General features: G+C 38.4%; 1 protein-coding gene across 2 annotated transcripts; it reads left to right on the top strand.

Moving 5' to 3' along the window:
* The first annotated feature begins 7,133 nt into the window (after window positions 1-7,133).
* LOC143736817 (uncharacterized) lies at window positions 7,134-15,852 on the top strand. Of its 2 annotated transcripts, none has more exons than XM_077227529.1 (19): window positions 7,134-7,209; window positions 7,620-7,785; window positions 8,509-9,735; window positions 9,829-9,968; window positions 10,056-10,260; window positions 10,339-10,443; window positions 10,561-10,754; window positions 11,209-11,350; window positions 11,463-12,221; window positions 12,316-12,389; window positions 12,472-12,591; window positions 12,670-12,721; window positions 12,846-12,929; window positions 13,036-13,101; window positions 14,079-14,139; window positions 14,393-14,443; window positions 14,527-14,571; window positions 14,697-14,761; window positions 14,843-15,852. In XM_077227529.1, exons 1-13 carry the CDS (start codon window positions 7,204-7,206, stop codon window positions 12,917-12,919), a joined length of 3,264 nt encoding a protein of 1,087 aa, XP_077083644.1. In that variant the 5' UTR covers window positions 7,134-7,203; the 3' UTR covers window positions 12,920-12,929; window positions 13,036-13,101; window positions 14,079-14,139; window positions 14,393-14,443; window positions 14,527-14,571; window positions 14,697-14,761; window positions 14,843-15,852. The 2 variants fall into 2 exon arrangements, with proteins under 2 accessions (XP_077083644.1, XP_077083643.1); XM_077227528.1 differs by having other exon boundaries at window positions 7,161-7,209; window positions 12,670-12,717.
* Window positions 15,853-18,215: the final 2,363 nt, after the last annotated feature.

The raw sequence follows: 18,215 nt of genomic DNA, 5'->3' as shown, positions 1-18,215 counted from the left end.
ACCCACACCATCCAAAAACTCAGCTACATCTCTTCTTTGACTCCCACTCCGTGTTATGTAGTGTAATGTAGTGTAGAGAACAAAACACATTCAATGAAAACCGTAGCATTTTAAATTATGAATAATGTCCATGGCCCCCCTCCTGAAACCTCATGCCACCCCTTTGCCACCCCAGGAAAAAATCTCTAGATCCGCCAATTCTTTCAGCTAAAGTCTAGCTCACAATCTTTTTGAAAAATGCAACTTAAATGGCCGTGGATGGCTGTGAGAAGGGAGGGGAGTGGCTGTGGTATGGCACGGGAGGGTCAGAACTGTCATCGCCAGTGGCCCATGCATATCGACTGTCACTAAAAATCAGTGGTAAAACGTGAGGAAATATGTAAGCATGCGAGTAGCAATATTCAATTTGATGCATTTCTATATTTGAATTTACATTTTCCATTACATTTGTGCAACGTTGGTGCAAAATGAAAAATCAATTATATAATTTACATTTGCCATATCATACACTAGTTTTAATATGTAAATTGAATCCATATTTTAATGCTTTATAAGTTGCAAAATTAAAATTAAAATGCATTACAGAAATTAGATATTTTAACATGTTCAAGCAAAAACTGTAGCAAAATGATCATTTCAATGTTATTTTTCTTAATTGCATTTCCACTCACAGTTAAGACACTTGCGATTTCATTTTCATTAAATGTCCCGCAATGAATGTAGCAAAATTCAATGTGCAAATTGAAAATGCATTCCAAGCCTTCACGTCCCCTCCCCCTCCCGCCCCCGTCAATCACTGCTTCAAGGCGGGGCTATGCAACAGGTACATAAGCATAGGCTATATACATTACATATTTTGAGGTGTTGGAAGGGAACATGGCGGCGGCAGAGCTGATACGAGCGTTACATTCACTGGCAGATGAAGGGGAGCGTGAATCAATCAAAACTAACTTTAGCTGGAAAAAACATTTTTCAAGAGCCACTATAAAACCAAACCAATCTCTGTTACCTTAAATTATATCTTTATCTCTGTAAAGCTGCTTTGAAACAATCTACATTGTTAAAAGCGTTATATAAATGAGGATGACTTGACTTGACGTGAACAGAGAAATTGTTGTGTTTCCGAAGATTATTACGCGTCTGCAGGTGATAGAACCAGTGCGTTGTTGGAACGTCTGTGATATTTTTCTGCCTTATCAGGAGTCAACACCCGTTTGGTGTGAACATTATGCTGCGCCGTTGTTTTCTGATGCTGGACTGTGTTAATGATGGTTTCGTTTTGTATTAAATATTCTCATTGTCTGATACACATATGCTTGTCTTTATTCTTATTAACTATTAACTATAATTACCCAATAATGTTGGAGATCCTACAGTTTTTCCTTACAAATGCATAGGCCTATTACTCTGAGATCACAGAATATGACGGGTCAAATTCATAGCTACCGAAAAATGTGACCGCTCTTTATTTCTTCATAACAGACCGTAATGTTCATTAAAGTGACTCATGTGATATGACCATGGGTGATATGGCCTAAAATCCATATTGCAATATACATTGCAGCCTCCTGCGATAACGATATACATCACGATATATAAATTATAATAGAACCATTTCAGAACAGTTTAGATGGACCATAAGGAAAGCCAAAGTTCTAAATTCTATTTTTTTTTAAAGAAACGTACGTAGTTTTGAGAACATTTATTATGCAAAACTGTAATTATAAAACAATGTTGCAGATTAATAAAATTCAAGTACACTATAGCTGCAGAGACTTTAACAAAGAAAAAGCTTAAAGTATTGGGTTTCTTTCCTTTAGTCCACCCCTGTTTCACACATACTCTGTGTGCAGTGCATATGAAGTGCGTGTTGGGGTGGTATGCGGCACTGGAGCAGTACGCGCTATTGTGCTTTCACATATCCTGGGTTTGCAGTGCGCAACTGATCTACGGCTGTGCGATAAACACATTTATCCTCTATTTTTTTTATTTCAAATCACAATTTTTATTATTAGTGTTTTTTATAAAATAATTTAAAAGTTTTAGCAACTACAGTAGTCTAAGCTACTGTAGACTAAAATGTTTTCATTTCGTTTTTTTGTTTAAAAGTAGACATTAAGCTTTCCATGTATTTCTCATGTCTGTGAGGCAAGTTCATTTGAGACGAGTTCCAGTTCACGCGCAAGAGATCGTGCCCGCGCCTCCACGTCCTCCTGATTATATGTCTGCTATATTTGCTTCTTATTTATTAATTCCAGGCAATTAGTTAATGAAACAGTGATTAAAATTAAGATACAATTTATACAAAACGAAATTTAATTTAAAGAAAGGCTTTCTACAAAACAAAACTTAATAAAGTGGTCAAAATCATGTCTGACCCATCTTACTCATGCTGTTCACTTTTCATATAATCGCCATAGATTAAATGAAAAATAACATTATATTATGTAAACATATGGAATATAATTTTTGTAATTAAGACATGTTGGAAAAGGTGTTCATCTTTCATTTCCAATGTGAACATCATAATGTATTCTCCTGAAAATGATTAATTCAATGCGAATGTATCTGAGAATATTCTTAAATAAGGAAATATATTCAGTAATTGGTTCATGCCAAATTACTGCTTGATGAAAATTTGACTTTCAAATTGTGCTGGTTTTTTTCGGATGTAGGTGACAATATTTAACAAAGTGTCTTTAGAAAAACGACTTCTGGCTTGCGCGCGAAAGTTTGTCGGGTGGGTGTGGGGGTGTATGGGGGGTGTATACCGTGGGAATATCTTGCTTTTCAGCCGCGGTTAGAAAAAATCCATACCGCCCCAGCCCTAGTATAGTTGAATTAAATGCATTTAAGGAGATTACTATATTTTCATATCAATCCACGTTAATTTTTTGACCATGAATCATGCGCTGTCACTTTAATTCAGCGCGTGCAGCATAGCAGAAATAGACTGCTCGTCGGACGGCTTAAATCCGAACCAAGTCCAAATAATGGATGTTGCACCGGTCTTTTTCACCAGCTCCTCCGTTTTGCTTTCAGCCATGTTTACTCAAGATGACGAATACGATGATGCGTTGCAGTCAGTTGCAGCTCGTGGCTCTAAATTTTGCGGGTAGATTGCGTCAACATGCATTATCGCGATAGTGCAATAGAATTAAAAGCTCTATCGTAGGCCAATTTTTTATCGTTTATATCTTATATCGTTTCTATCGCCCATTACTATATGACCATCTATCTCCCATTACTATATGACCATCTCCCATTTATATTTTATTAAGAATATTGATTAGATATTGATATAGCTACAGTATAGGGTCACAGAATCTGACGGGTCAAATTCATACCGAAAAATGTGACCGCTCTTTATTTCACCATATCTAAATGTAATATTCAATAAAGTGACTCATTTGATGTTTAACCGTCTCCCCTTTCTATTTTATAACTGTGCGTTCACACCACCAACGAGTGGCAAAATTCGCTCTCACCGCCCTGCCAGCGACGCCGTGCAAAGATTCGTGGACGCTCTGATGCTCTGACGTGGATCGAATGCTTGGTCTTCTTTAAAACTTAATTTAAAGGGGCCGCAAAGCAAACAAAGATGTCAATTGTTATTTTTGCAGAAAATTGATTGATGGAAAGAATTTAATTATAGTGACATGTTTGCTAACGAAATAAACCAACTAAAAGCCGTGTGTGGTGTAACTTTTGTGTTCATGGTTAAGTTATATTCTAATTTACATTCCCGCAGAAAAAAAGTTTATTAACGTGAATAAATAGTGTTGCACGCCGCCTTATCAAATTCAAATGATCAACCTCTCCTCTATTTTGCTTGGGAACTAACGTGGTCGGAACCAAAGTTTATAGGACTGCGTTCTCTGGAATCCTCTCAAAACGGAGCACTTCTACATTCCGATTCGTTGCCGCCGAACCGAGTCAAAGCTCATTACCATAAAGTTGACCAGATTTCAACTCTTCTCGCCGCTCTCTTCGTCCAAGACGCGTCGCCCTCGCCGGAGCTTGCCGCCGGACTCTCATTGAAAATGAATGACTTCCGGCCACATTGACGCTCTTGCCGGCGGCGGTGTGAACGCACAGTAAAGCATATTGATCAGATATTAATAAATATATAAGGTCACGGAATCTGACGGGTCAAATTTGAAGACTTGCCTTTTTTGGGTGAATTGTGGACCAGGTCGGGGACTGGTGACATCGTCTATAATTCAGTGTTTAATATTTTAAAAACTGAAGCAGCAAAATAGCCAAAAGAAGCACAAACAAACGAGACTATTTTGCGTGGATTTGGAGCATGTGGGGGGCTGAGTGACCTCAGAATGACCAATAAATATAATTTTAATATCTAAGAAACCGAAGCAGCAAAAAAATAAACGTTGACTGAAGCACAAACGATTGAGCCTATTTTGGAGGTAGGAGCTGGTGACGCCATCACCTGTAATTAGATGTCTAATATCTTAAAAACCGAAGCAGCACAAACAAAACTTTAAACGGCACAAACGAACAAGACTATTTTATTTGGAGCATGTGGGGGGCTGGGGGACCTCAGAATGACCTATAAATATTATTTTAATATCTAAAAAACCGAAGCAGCACGAACAAAAAAGCGAAGTAACAGCACAAACAAAGTAAAAACGATTGAGCCTATTTTGATGACATTTTGCATTGGGCGGGAGCGGGGCCAACTTCACACAGTGATTGACAGGGGCGGGACCAACTTCACGCAGTGATTGACAAGAGCGGGACGGGAAGTTATCAGCTCGGAATGCATTTTCAATTTGCACATTGAATTTGGCTACATTCATTGCGGGACATTTAATGAAAATGCAATTAAGAAAAATAACATTTAAATGATCATTTTGCTACAGTTTTGATTGAACATTTTAAACAAATCTATTTATTTCTTTAATACATTTTAATTTTGCAACTTATAAAGCGTTAAAATATGCATTTAATTTACATATTAAAACTAGTGTATGAAATGACAAATGTAAATTATATAATTGAATGTAATGGAAAATGGAAATTTAAATACAGAAATACATTGCCATTTTACATATTGCATTATCATTTTGCATATTACATTTCAAATTGAATATTGCTACCCATATGCTTCCATGAGGCAATGCTAGATTTTTTTTTACAGCTGGAAAAGTTAAAGTCTAATGAAATACACTGACACTTTATTATTGTCCTTTCCAAAGTAACTGAATGCCCTGCTACATATATTAGCCTTCAGTAATCGTAATTCTATTTAAAACATATTAATGTACATGTATAATTATAATGTCATGTCATTATAAAATATATAATTGTTTATATACAAACTATAAATGCATATATTTGAAAATTAATGTGATAATGAGATGAGTTGAATCAGGTGTGTTTGATTAGGGAGACTAAGAAAACGTGCAGTGTTGAGGTCCTTCAGGAGCAGGGTTGAGAAACATTGGCCTAGATCTACGCGCCCCCTGAACCCCAATGACATTAATTACACGAATTAAGCATACAATTGAGGTATTATCTAAATATCTAAAATTTGAATAACGAGTGCTTATTTAACAAAAGGCAAGTAAAACGACCAGGGTTACATTTTAGACACACACACACCTCTAAAGCCCATTCATACCGCCAGCGACACACAGCGACAAAGCAACATTATCCCATTCATTTCAAAGGAGCGCTGGCGACTTCCGGCAACATTGACCGTTGGCGACAGAATGTGGACGTGTCAAGCGACAAGAGACAAGCGACAAAAGTTGAGAAATTTCAACTTTATGCAAATGAGAAGCGATTTTCACAAGCGACAACCAATAGGAAAGAAGCCTTTCAGTGGAGCTCACGTCACCGTCTCGAGTGCAGGCAAGACAGAAGAGTTCGAGGACGATTTCACTGTTTTATATCATTTGACTGTAACCACATATATGGATATAATAAAATGATGCATGGAAAAGAAACTGTTGACATCTCAGTGAGTTTAATTCATACTTACAGTTCGAGTGGTGTAATTTTATGATGCAAGTTTAGTACTGCTTCAGTTCATTTTACAGTTTCCCCTGCATTATGTTGACTATTAGGGACAAGAAAATTGATTATTTGTCAAATTCGAATGACGTTTTAGTAATTTATGACAGTATGAGTGAGTTTAATTTGTTGATTGATCGATTGTTAATCTAGTAAATTAATTTAATCCACTGAACACTGTTATGGTAATATAAAAACACTCTCCCAACAGCATACTGTTTCTTTTCAGCCGAATTCCTAGTCAAATTAAAATTATGTAGGGTAAACGTACCTATTAAGCTCACCAAAATCTACATTGAGACATTTTTTAGTGCACAAGATATTGGTTTTAGTACAAGAAGTTATTTTAAAATAAAATATTAATCTCTCACACTATAATATTTCATTTTATTTTAAATGACAAAAGTATTTCAATTAAGATGTACATCATTAAATATAAAAAGTCTGGCTGTGCTTAATGGGTACATTTTGTACCCTTTAAGCACACCCCTGTTCCCAATAAGCTCACAACATGTTTTATGTTTATTTTAAGCAACCTTTTTAAAGAATAATTGAAAAAAAATTTATTTGAAGGTAGAGAGTCAATCACAGAAGCAACAGAACTCTAAAATCAAGCACAGATTCTAAAAGATCAGATCTGGTACTCCACTTGCGTCTAAAGCGCAACTTACGCAACTGGTGGTAGGCTAGTTGTATCACTTGTGATTAGGGCTGCAACAACTAATCGATAAAATCGATTATAATCGATTATGAAAATCGTTGTCAACGAATGTCATTATCGATTAGTTGGTCTGCTTACGTCACGGGAAGCGTTTACTGGTACGCACACACACGCAAGGTCTCTCTCCCTCAGGCGCTCTGCCGAGCGCGCGCGCTACACGGTTTGGAGCAGTCTCGCATGCGCGCTCTTGCTTGCGCGCTCAAGATTTCGAGGAGGGTCCGACTGCGGCATGGGCGTTCCAGACGAGCCACAGAAACTCCCCAATGGGCATTCCTGTAGCGTTTAATAAACCAATCAGAAAGAGTTTTGCACTGCCTTCTGGGAAAGGCGTAATTTCCGCTTTTTGGCTTCCGCTTTTTTAGTCCTAGATAAAAGTCTTTACGAGTCTATGGTAGTAGCTATGGCAAAGAGTTAGCGTAGGTCTATTTGTTTCTTGAGAAGTTATGTCTGTAAGTATAATTTATTTGTACAGTTTGAGCAATTCCAGCGTCATGTTAGAATGTGGTCGAAACGAAAGCAAGCATGTTAGTTAACGATGTCATGGCAGCTAGCCAGAACGGAGTTAGATTGTTTGGTTTTATATACAATCTATGATTGCTTAGCCTTACGTAAGTTAAATACTGACAAATCTAACTTAGTCATCGTGTTTTTGTGGCAACGTTAAAAACATGTCAGCAATGCACATTGTTTCTTTCCATCTAAATGTCATTCAAAGTAAAGAAGTAAAAAACATTATGCATCCGTGTTGCTTGTTTGTTGAACACGTTAGACAACGCATCAAGTTCAAGCAGCAGCAAGATGGTATAAGAATACATTTGAGTTTGGTTAATGTTCTCCATATGTCTTCCTTCCACTGTAGTTACACTCTTCAGTCCTGTCCAGCGGTCAGAAGCCGCAATACCAAAGATGCCCAGACCCAGGCTGCACACTGCTCCACTGCCCTTTCTGTCCTCAGTACAAAGGGGACTATGCGAGGGTGGAAACCCACATGCAGAGCCATCTAAAGACGGTGGTGCATCATGGAGGTATGTTTTAGATAGATAGTTAAGCCTTTGTTGTCTCCAGAGTGGAGAAATTCATCTTTGGGAAGTGAGAGGCTGGCACAGGTACACTTAAAATCATGTTTAAAAAAAAAAAAACACACACCCACACATAGACATGCATACATGGAGAGATTCCCCTCCCCATTACAAGTACATATCATATAAAATAGCCCCATGATAAGTATTCAATTAACGCACAGTTCACAATCTGCATCACAATCACAATCTTCTATTGCACACTGCCTCATTACCTCATGTATTGCACACAGCCTACATGTATTGCATCCTACCCTATATCATGGCCTTCCTTAAAGTATTGTCCCATCAGTATATTAAATAAATAAATGAATGCAGACACTCATAAACACACACACAGACCACATACCCCTCCACCAATTACGCATCATAAGATTCTCCCCATCTGTGTTATGCACAATACACAAATCTGCATCACTTAATCAGAAGATCATAAAGTTATAAAAAGTGTTTGACCTATGTTGCACACTGATATTGTACACAGCCTGTCGCATATATTGCACTATGCCCTGTATCATGGCCTTCTATGAAATCTTCTATTGATTTGTTATAAAATTACAAAAATAATGTTATTAGTGAAGTTACTGATGGTCAGCTGTCTTTGCCATATTTGCCAAGCCATTGTTTCATGTTACGTGGGCCAACTATTTGATTTTTTTTTTTGTCCAGAATTTATAATGTACAGATGCAATTTGGGCTGCAGAAAGGACAGTCACTACCACTGCTGTGGTTGTGGCCTCACATTTCCGAGGAGGAATAATTTATTGAGACACCTCAGCACCTGCCAATCACAGAATTCACAGGGGGCAAACCAGAGGCCAGAGCACCAGCCCCAGGCTCACCCTGTGCTGGATGAAGTGACACCAACATCAACAACGACAACAGTTGGCAGATCTTCTCAAGTGAGACGGGTGCAGTGCACAAAATGTGCAGTTGTGTTGAACAAAAAAAATCTTAAACAACACATGAGGAGACGACACCCGATTTTCAAAGAAGATATAAGAGTCGATCGCCATTTAGCGTGCGAATGTCTGGACACTGATATGGGAATATATGCTGTTTTAAAGTCATTTAACAGTAACAGTGGGCCCATTCACGTCCAGAAAAAAACCTCTGGCACGAACCACCAAATTAGGTGCGCATTGGACGACTGTATCAGAAACACAGAGGTAATGCACAGGAGTGGTTTCGTTACATATGACTGTGCCCACATTCAGTCATTGAAGTACTGTCCACCACCCCTCACTTCTAAGATCCAGCTTGAGGAAGATGTCCTCAGAGAAATTGTGAGCAGCAAGTGGTTCAGTGAAGAGAAAAAAAAAATATGTCTCCAGAAACAAGCAGCAGCACGTGAGGAAGGCATCCCTTTCAGTATTGAGGTTCAAGTTGGAAGCTCTTCCACAAGGAAATTTGTGTCTGTTTATGAGCCACACCTCTCCTACTGCAACCAGTTTGGCAGAATGATGGTAATGTTTGACTTAGTCAAAAACACATGGCACTGTCATTGTGCTACAGGAAAACAGGCTTGTATTCACAAGTGCATTGCCAAGTGGGACCTATTCCAAACAATGAAGGAGCATTTTGAAAATACAAATGATGAGGCTGAAGAAGAAGAAGAAAAAGAAGAAGAGCCTGAAACTGAACCCTGTTTTCTTGAATACAGGTACCCTCCTCAAAAAGAAAACTTAAAAAGAGTAGTTAAATACATACACAGGAAAAAAAAGCTTCCTGCGGACTTGCCCTCAGAGTTTTGTGGTTTGGCGAGTGAGGCTGAACTTCCAATGCATCTGATCCCAAAGGAACAACTTTGTCCAGAATGTACCAATGTTCCTCTCAGTAAACCCTTCATCATAACCAAATCAGCTAAAATAATCTCACTGAAGGGAGTCGTTGAGGGTAAGTGTCATGTAAAATTAACATTGAGTTGTATTTATTTATTGTTCCAAGTTTTAGGTGACACTACTGTAATGATTTCTTCATGTAATACAGGTGTGACAACTTATTCCAAAAAATGCAATTCATGTGGCATGATAATTCGCTATCAAGAATGGAAGGATGGTGTACACAATTTCGATGACAGAGTCATTCTTACTCTCCATTTTTGTATTTACCTTCGAAACTGCCTTCAGGTAATTGTACAGTTTTCAAGATGTGAAATTGGATATTGCATACATGTGCATTTCATATAATTTGTTATTGAAAATCTCTTATTCCAGACACACACAGCTCTAGGTCGAGCTATTGAAACATGTGAGCTGACCTCAGGACAAAAATATCCCAACAAAAACACTCTGATACATGGGTACCTTCATTTTGAAGCGTTAACAGATCATAATTATGATTTTGCCTGTGTTCGCTGTGGACATCACCCACCTATTGTTGTCATGGATCTTCACAAGAACTGTGTTTTTAGCATGGCAGGTACTGTCCAGGTTTTATTCTAGAAAATGCCGACCCCCATTTATTGTCAACTATATTAATATTTCTTATAACTTGTAGTCAGTGAACTAGAGAATCCACCTGATGGTTTTGATGGAAAGGTGGACATTGGTGACTTCTGGGACTCTGTATGTCTGGAGAGAATCGCAAGGGCTTTTGTTCCAAGTAAGTGGCTTTAATCTTAAATAATTGCCATGTTACCCACTGAAATACAATTCTCCACTTCACTTCCTGTCTATCTATTGCCCTTACAAACCCTAAGTACAGACTGTTTTCTTTCAGGTGACAGGCAAAATCCTTTCCAAGTTCAACCCACATACAACCACTGGGCCCCTTGGATTGGCTCTCATACTCGCAAGTCGAATATGGTGCTCAATACAGAGCATGAGAAGGTCCACATGTCCATGCAGCCAAATGAATGCAGGGAGATGGACATAACAGAGGACCGGTTACTGGACGAAATATCCAATTTAAAGGTGAGCTTATCTGCATTTCCTGAACATGATCTGAACCTTAAACTCATACTATACTGACTTTGCACACATTCACTCTTTAGCACTTATGAACACATCCAAACACATTGCACCACACACACACACACCTGAAAAAAAAAAATATATATATATATTTTACATCTCCCTCCCTATTTCATGGACCTGTCTTACATATCTCCATGCATAATATTCCTCTACCCTCACTATCCTATATCCCCTGGCATTATAAGTAAGACCTCTCACACCCTCCCCCCTCACACACACCAGCACACTGCTTCACCTCTCCAGTCACCAATTCACCAGTAACCTCAACCCCCTCCAGCATACACAGAGCAAACTATGCATGTGACATAAACGTTTTGTGTCTCTTTTTTTTATTCTGTTCAAACAATACAGCAGTTGGCAATTACACCTTATTTTTTTTAATACATTACAGGTCCATGCCATCCGCAAACTCTGTAAGGAGTGCGGCATTGATTCCAGGGGCTCAAAAATGGAATTAATCTTGCGTCTAAGAGAAGAGATGGCAACTAGAAGCAAGTACGATAAAGTCTTTCAGAAGGTTTGGGGTGCATCTGGTAAGTTAAAATAACTGGCTCAACACAAGTGTTTATCACAACAGTGTTAATCTTTTGGACTGTCTACTGGTAATGTAGTTGGACATCATTGAGGTCTTTCTTTCTACCACAGGTGGTTGGGCTGTTGTTATGTGCCCCTGTGGACAAGTTGTTTCTTTAAAATGCAACATTAGGGCAGAAAGTCCGCGAGACTTCACAGACTTGTTGCTCTCGTGGAAACATATGCCAAATATAAGCATCTACGATTTTGCCCGAGGGCTTGCAGTACATGCTAACCTGAGAGAACCTGAGGTGGTCCCTTTCAGCCCTCATGAGGGTCGACTGCTGGACCCCAGCCCTGAAAACCTGCAGTGGGCATCCAAAGGTGGCACAGTCAGTTTACCCTGGCTCAAAACCAAGAAAACTTTCCCGGACCCGAATGGCCATCCTTTGACTGGGTCGGAAGAACACTATTGTCTTTATGACACCTTCCACGAGAGAAACACGAAAGACCCAAGAGATATCCTTCGGAGGTTAGGGCTGGTACCAGAGCTTGCCGGAAGAATAAACAGCCAAGTAGCTGAACAGCTCTTCTCCATCATGAAGAAAAATAATTACTTCATGAATATGCTCTCTCCTTCTGCACATGTCTTCACGATGCGAAATATCATTCATCACTACAATCAACGGAAAAACAAGACAGTCATGGAGGAATTAAGGAAGCTTGTGAGCCCTGACATTCCACTGACTCTCAATGAGTATGGACAGGCAGAATTCTGTCTCTTGCCCTCTTCTCAGACAAGAGAATGTGATCTTCTCCCAGACACGCATGTTGTCATGGACACTTTACAGACAACAGAATTAGACCCAAATTTCCCACCACAATGTCAGCGTAAGAGACATTTTCAAGCTGTTTTCACTAGTGATTGTATACAATACAGTATATATGTTTCCAATAATACATTCTATTTTTTCTCTCTCTTCAGCTGTTCACCCCACTAATCTTGACTCCACAGTTGCAAATTGGAAACAAACACTACATGCAAGACTCTCTCAAGCAGTAAGTTGTAATAGTAGTATTTCTCAATCAGCGTCTTCAATCATGCATGCATGTATATCATTTTATGCACATTTCCCCATAGCTAGACTATGTGTTGGACATTAATGCCGACCCACATGAGCCAATTGTCCTAGCCAACTCCCCGATCCTCAAAAGGTCAGACTTTTGGACACTTGGCCTAGAAAGAGATATAGAAGCAACGGTAAGTAAAAACTTAGTGTCTATTCTTTGATCTGTATGTGGACTTGCAGTATGAATAATCTTATTTCTTTCTTTTTAGATAGCAAATTGTTGTTTCAACATTATCACAAACATTGCAAATGCACATGTAAGTAAGTGGTTTATTCATTTTACGAAACGACCTTGCCCTCTGATTTTGTGTTTTTAACCGTTGAATTTTATGTAGTGTAGGCAAAGTCTGTTTCTATGATTAAAAAAAAAAATTTTTTATTAAAGGGCATAGCAACCATTGCTGTGGATGCCTATGTGGTAGTGACGTGGCTTCCTCCATTATCAGCTTGCCCTGCTGATTCCATGATTGTGAGTAGTGATGTAAAATAATTTGTATCTACCTTGTCCTATCTACCTATTTGTATTTACCTCATATCCTTCAAATTCCTCTCTGAAAAGTTTTTGTTTCCTCCAGTGTGACTTTGCATCCAAGGATGTTGTGCTTCTCCCGGCCTGGCAGCCAGGACACTGGACTTTGTGTGTGAGTAATCTCACCTTGGCATATTGTTCTTTGAAATCATACTATTTTTATACAACCATCATCCTTACTTTGTTGCCATGTACTGCATCAATTTGTTTCAGGAATGTTTAATTCTAATATGAAATGGGCACAAAATCCAGAAAATGCTAATTTAATATATTTAAAAGCCTATTTCTTTCATCAGTTGCCTTGCCTAGGGTAACTCAAGTGCTCAGTCATAAAACATCTATGATATGGGGGTGATAAGCTCAGGAGGTAGATTATGGCTGAGTGAGAAACATCAGCTGTAAAGAGCTTTATGGTTGTAATTGGGTCCTTAACCAACCCATGTCTTGCTATTCCATGAAATTAAACTTTTAACAGGTTCTCAAACCAAGACAGAGGACTATGCACTTTTTTGACTCCAGGGATCCTAGTGGCTTTGGAGATGGCTGCTACCTAGATGTCTTCAGGTTTTTCCTAGAAATCTGATTGCTGGTTCTTTATGTTCATGGAAAACTCGGAGGGTCTTGAAGCATTGTTCTTTCCTATGTCTAAACCTTTAAGAGAATAGTTATGTAGTTTTTTTTTTTTGATTAAAATGAAGACAGTTGATCATTTTTTCCCTGGAAACATCAGAGTCTTTACTTTTTAGAAATATTATGTGGGCTTTCAAAACACTGCTTCAAGAACAGAGTGTTTTTTTAATGGAAGTATAGTAGTTCTGTTTTAGACTAACTTCCTTTTTTTTTTCAGATAAATTGTTTTCACTGTTCACACGTTCCATATGTTCCTAAGTCTCTATTAGGAAATGCTGTTACTCCTAGGCCAGTTACTAGTATGGGTATAGTGTAGACCTTATTCATTACACTTATAAGCTGTGCTCTCAAGGTGGGTATGTGTAGTCAAGGCAGAGTTTTGGCAATTCCTTATTAGGGCTCAGTGTTCCATTTGAAAGAGGTGAATTGCAACTAATATTTCTTCAAAATTATTTTCAGTAACCTCGCACATATGGTGTCCAGTGAAGAGTGGAACATCCTTTTCTTGTCAGACTATGAGGTAAAACATTGGCATGTGTGGATGGAGCTCTAATCCATTACAATTAGTATAGCAGCATAGACAATCATGTGTTGCTACTTGCTGACCGTAGTTGCTGTTAAAAAAATACCTATTAAAAAACCTATTAAAGCATATTGTGGTAGAAAGAAAGAAAGAAACAAACAAACGGGCTTAAATGCAATTTGATTTGGAGAGTGAATGCAAATATGTACGGATCATCATCATTTACCATGCTCTGTTATGATTTTTCTAGGGTGCATCTCATCAGCATCTCAGCAATAATTGTGGGGTGTTCATGCTGATGGTGAGTTGTAGCCTAATGTTTTCTGTAACGTCTTTTATTGACTTCTTCTGAATTAGTAACTTTTTTTTTTATCTTAATTTCAGTATGCTATGTATGCTACCCTCCAAAAACCATTTGACTTCAGTGAGGTGGGTTTTTTATCTTAAAATCTTAATCCGATGTATAATATTAAATATTATATGTTCAGTCATTTACTCGTCCTATTTGGAAGTTGCTGACCACAATATGTATTGCTGACCACAATTCTTTTCAGGTGGACATGACAACTATCAGAAGGTGGTGGTGTGCGCAAGTGTTGCAGACATTTACTGTTGAAAGGTATCACATTGTATCCTTAGTTTGTGATTGACCTACATTTGAGGATGTAGGCCAATATGCTAAACTCTCTCCATCTCTCAGCAACACTGAAGGACCAGTGGTCACACCTGCTGCAACGGAAAGGGACCAGAAACAGGACCAGCCATACCTCCCTCCAGAGATTTTGCAGAAGATCATTGGGATTACCCTTAGAATGGACATGACCATGCTGGAATCATTTAATAGGGTGTCTAAATTGTTTCGAGATCTTTCGAGGCCTTTTCATCCAATGATCAGCATTAATGATAGCGTGGCTGAGGATCTTGAAATTGAAAGTAATCTGGTGCATATTAGCATTGGCAAAATCTACAAGGTGGCAGGCCGTGGCAGTGGCCTTGTGCTACGACTAGCACATTTGTTTTCTTCCAAAAAAAATTGGATGAAGGCATGCTTGGTGCTTAGACACACAGGCTATGGAAGGTACTTGGTACAGGATGTACAGTTTGCAAAGTAGGTCCCATTGCCTTTCAGACATCTTAAGCATGCATGACACACACACACGCATGCATCACACACACACACGCATGCATGACACACACGCGCGTGCACATGCATGAAACACACACGCGCGTGCACATGCATGAAACACACACGTGCAGGCATGATACTCTTGCGCACACACGCAACACACACACACACACACACACGCATGCATGCAACACACACATGCAACACGCATGCAACACACGCATGCAACACACACACACACACACACACACATGCAACACACACACACACGCATGTCACACACACACACACACTGTTCGAACTATACCGTGTCCTTTGGGGGAGCCCACTTGATTAGTTTGTATCACACACACACGCAACACACACCCATGCAACACACACACACATGCATGCAACACGCACACACACACTTTACCGTTCAAACTATACCGTGTCCTTTGGGGAGCCCACTTGATTAGTTTGTATAGTTAGTTGATATAACTTGAGTTTGTATTTATAAGTTGTTATTTTATTTTTTTACTGTATTTTATTTTGTATTTTATACTGCATGACAATAAAGTTTTAAGTTTGCTACGTAAAATAAATTGTCTGTGTCTTTACTGAAAATATCCATATTCAGCCAAGTATTAGTGTGTGTAAATAAGGGAACCCTTGTGAACTATGCTGTCTGATTGTAAATAAATGCTGCTTGTATCTTAAGTATACAGTGGTAACACTGTTGTAATATTTGTTATGAATGCAGTTTTTTTCGTATCCAAATTATTGCACTTACAGCAGTACTACAACTGTGTTGAGGTGCAGTAGGCTATTCTGCAGTAATTACTGTACTGTATGAAATACTGTGTTGATACTGCAGTACAATTTATTTTATTTTTTATCATAAGGGGCATGTAAGCTATTTGACAAGTAGAACAATGCACTGCACAACCCAACATTTTCAACTGCTACTGCGACGTTCGGTAGCTGGCTTTACGTTCAAACTTAAGTTCCTGCTTTCCTATGTTTGGTTCAATGCTAACGTCAATGCTAACCCAACCCTTATTTTGACATAATATAGACCGGATGTTGACAGTTCCTTGTAGGAGAAGAAGAAAAGGGGGGTGTTCCCGTTTACGGATAAAACGCCCATTTTTGTTCCGCAGACCGATGATATTCAAGATTTCGGGAGTTTGAACTAATTCGCGGGCATCAGGGAGCCGCAATCAATATGCGGGAGACTCCCGGGACTTCCGGGATCTTGGGATGTCTGTATTTTGTCTCGAGCATCAGGTTGTGCAATCAGTTCGCTCGCAACGTAAGTGATGGATTAAAATAGCGCTACCGCAGAAATAGGTTAAATTAAAACGGTCTTTACAAAGCGAAGCACTAAATATAAAGGCAGTTAATAACAGCAGCAGTAAAATATTGTTTTTTAGTCACTGTACTCAGTGGTTTTCAGCGAATGCTTGTGCACTAATGCATAATTTCTCCTGTCCTTTACTCAAGCCTGTTAGCTTGCTGGGTAACGTTACCTCCATTCCGTTCTCTTTTTATAGCATTTGTCTACTAAGTTTTAATTGTTTTTCAAACGCGATCTACTGCGGCTCTACGTTCACACAATTGTTTTCAGTCTTTCTATATTTATTTAATCAATTTATCCTTATATTATTCTTTTATATATTATATATAATATATATTATATTCTTTATCCTTATATTCCTTATATATAATTAATTTTAAATAAAAATTAAATGAATTATATATTTTAGATGTTTTTAGTTTGTTTTTAATTCAGATATTCACATCTGAACAACATTTCTGTGTAAATTTGTTTTAACAAAAATTGTGTTAAAACATAATATGTTGGATATCATTTTTTTTAACAATAATCATGTTTGTCAACTTGCCATCAGCAATTATCATTAAAAACAATGCAAATATTGATATTAGTAAAACTCAATGTGTGGCTTTTGCACTTTTTAAAGTACACTTTTACACATAAATACCCTGATTTACGGTTTTATTTAGTTATAATAATAAAAAAAATCTAATTTAATTTCTATCCGATTAATCGATTAATCGAAAAAATAATCGTTCGATTAATCGATTATCAAAATAATCGTTAGTTGCAGCCCTACTTGTGATGGTATTTTGTATAGATATGGCCAGACGTGCAGTCTACCAATAACATTAGAGCGACAGCACTACAAACGCCCATAAGTGACTTCACAGTACAGTAGGGGTGTCACGATTCTCCAAATCCTCGATTCGATTACATTTTCGATTCTAAGGTCACGGTTAGATTCGATTCTCGATTTTTTTTTTTTAAGCACAGGTTGCTGTTGCTCCTAAAAAGCTGACATCAGTTCAATCTCACACATCTCTGTTATTATCAGTGAAGCTGACTGCACAATGAATCTTTCATAATATATAGCCTACACTTTGTTTGTTATAATTAGAGGATTTGCCAGCTAACAGAATTCAGCACTGAACAAAAAGTCCGTTTTGAGCGGTGAGGAGAGTCTATCTTAAATGCTTCTGATTGGTCATTGCGTTCAAGAAATCAACACATATGTCTGTGATTGGCTAAATCGCTCAACGCTGCAAACATGTTATAAATAGAAACTCTGGCCTGTAAATCGTTTCTGTTTTGTTTTAGTTGTTCTTGTTGCTTTTCATGCAACAAATGAAAAAAAATGTATTAGTTTTTATATGTTTTATTCATAGATATTTCTAGTTTGCGGGAGTCCCGCGAATCGTTTTATTCTCCCGCACACACAGAGTGAGTGCATTACCGCCCGCGCTCGCACTCGGCCATCAAATCTAGTCCCGCGCCGCACTCTATTGCGTTGGGAGTGCACGTCTATAGATCAAGAGCCCGGCCCGAGGATAGTGACGGGAAATATCGGCCAAGTTCGGGCTCGGGCATAGAATCCAAGTTAGAGGACTCAGCCTTTCAACACGTGTG

The sequence above is a fragment of the Siphateles boraxobius genome, unplaced genomic scaffold (genome assembly GCF_051911475.1).
Source record: "Siphateles boraxobius isolate OS27281-9 unplaced genomic scaffold, OSU_SipBor_1 130, whole genome shotgun sequence".
Taxonomy (NCBI): domain Eukaryota; kingdom Metazoa; phylum Chordata; class Actinopteri; order Cypriniformes; family Leuciscidae; genus Siphateles; species Siphateles boraxobius.
The sequence above is the reverse complement of the archived record's forward strand: the minus strand, read 5'-3'. Positions and strand labels throughout refer to the sequence as shown.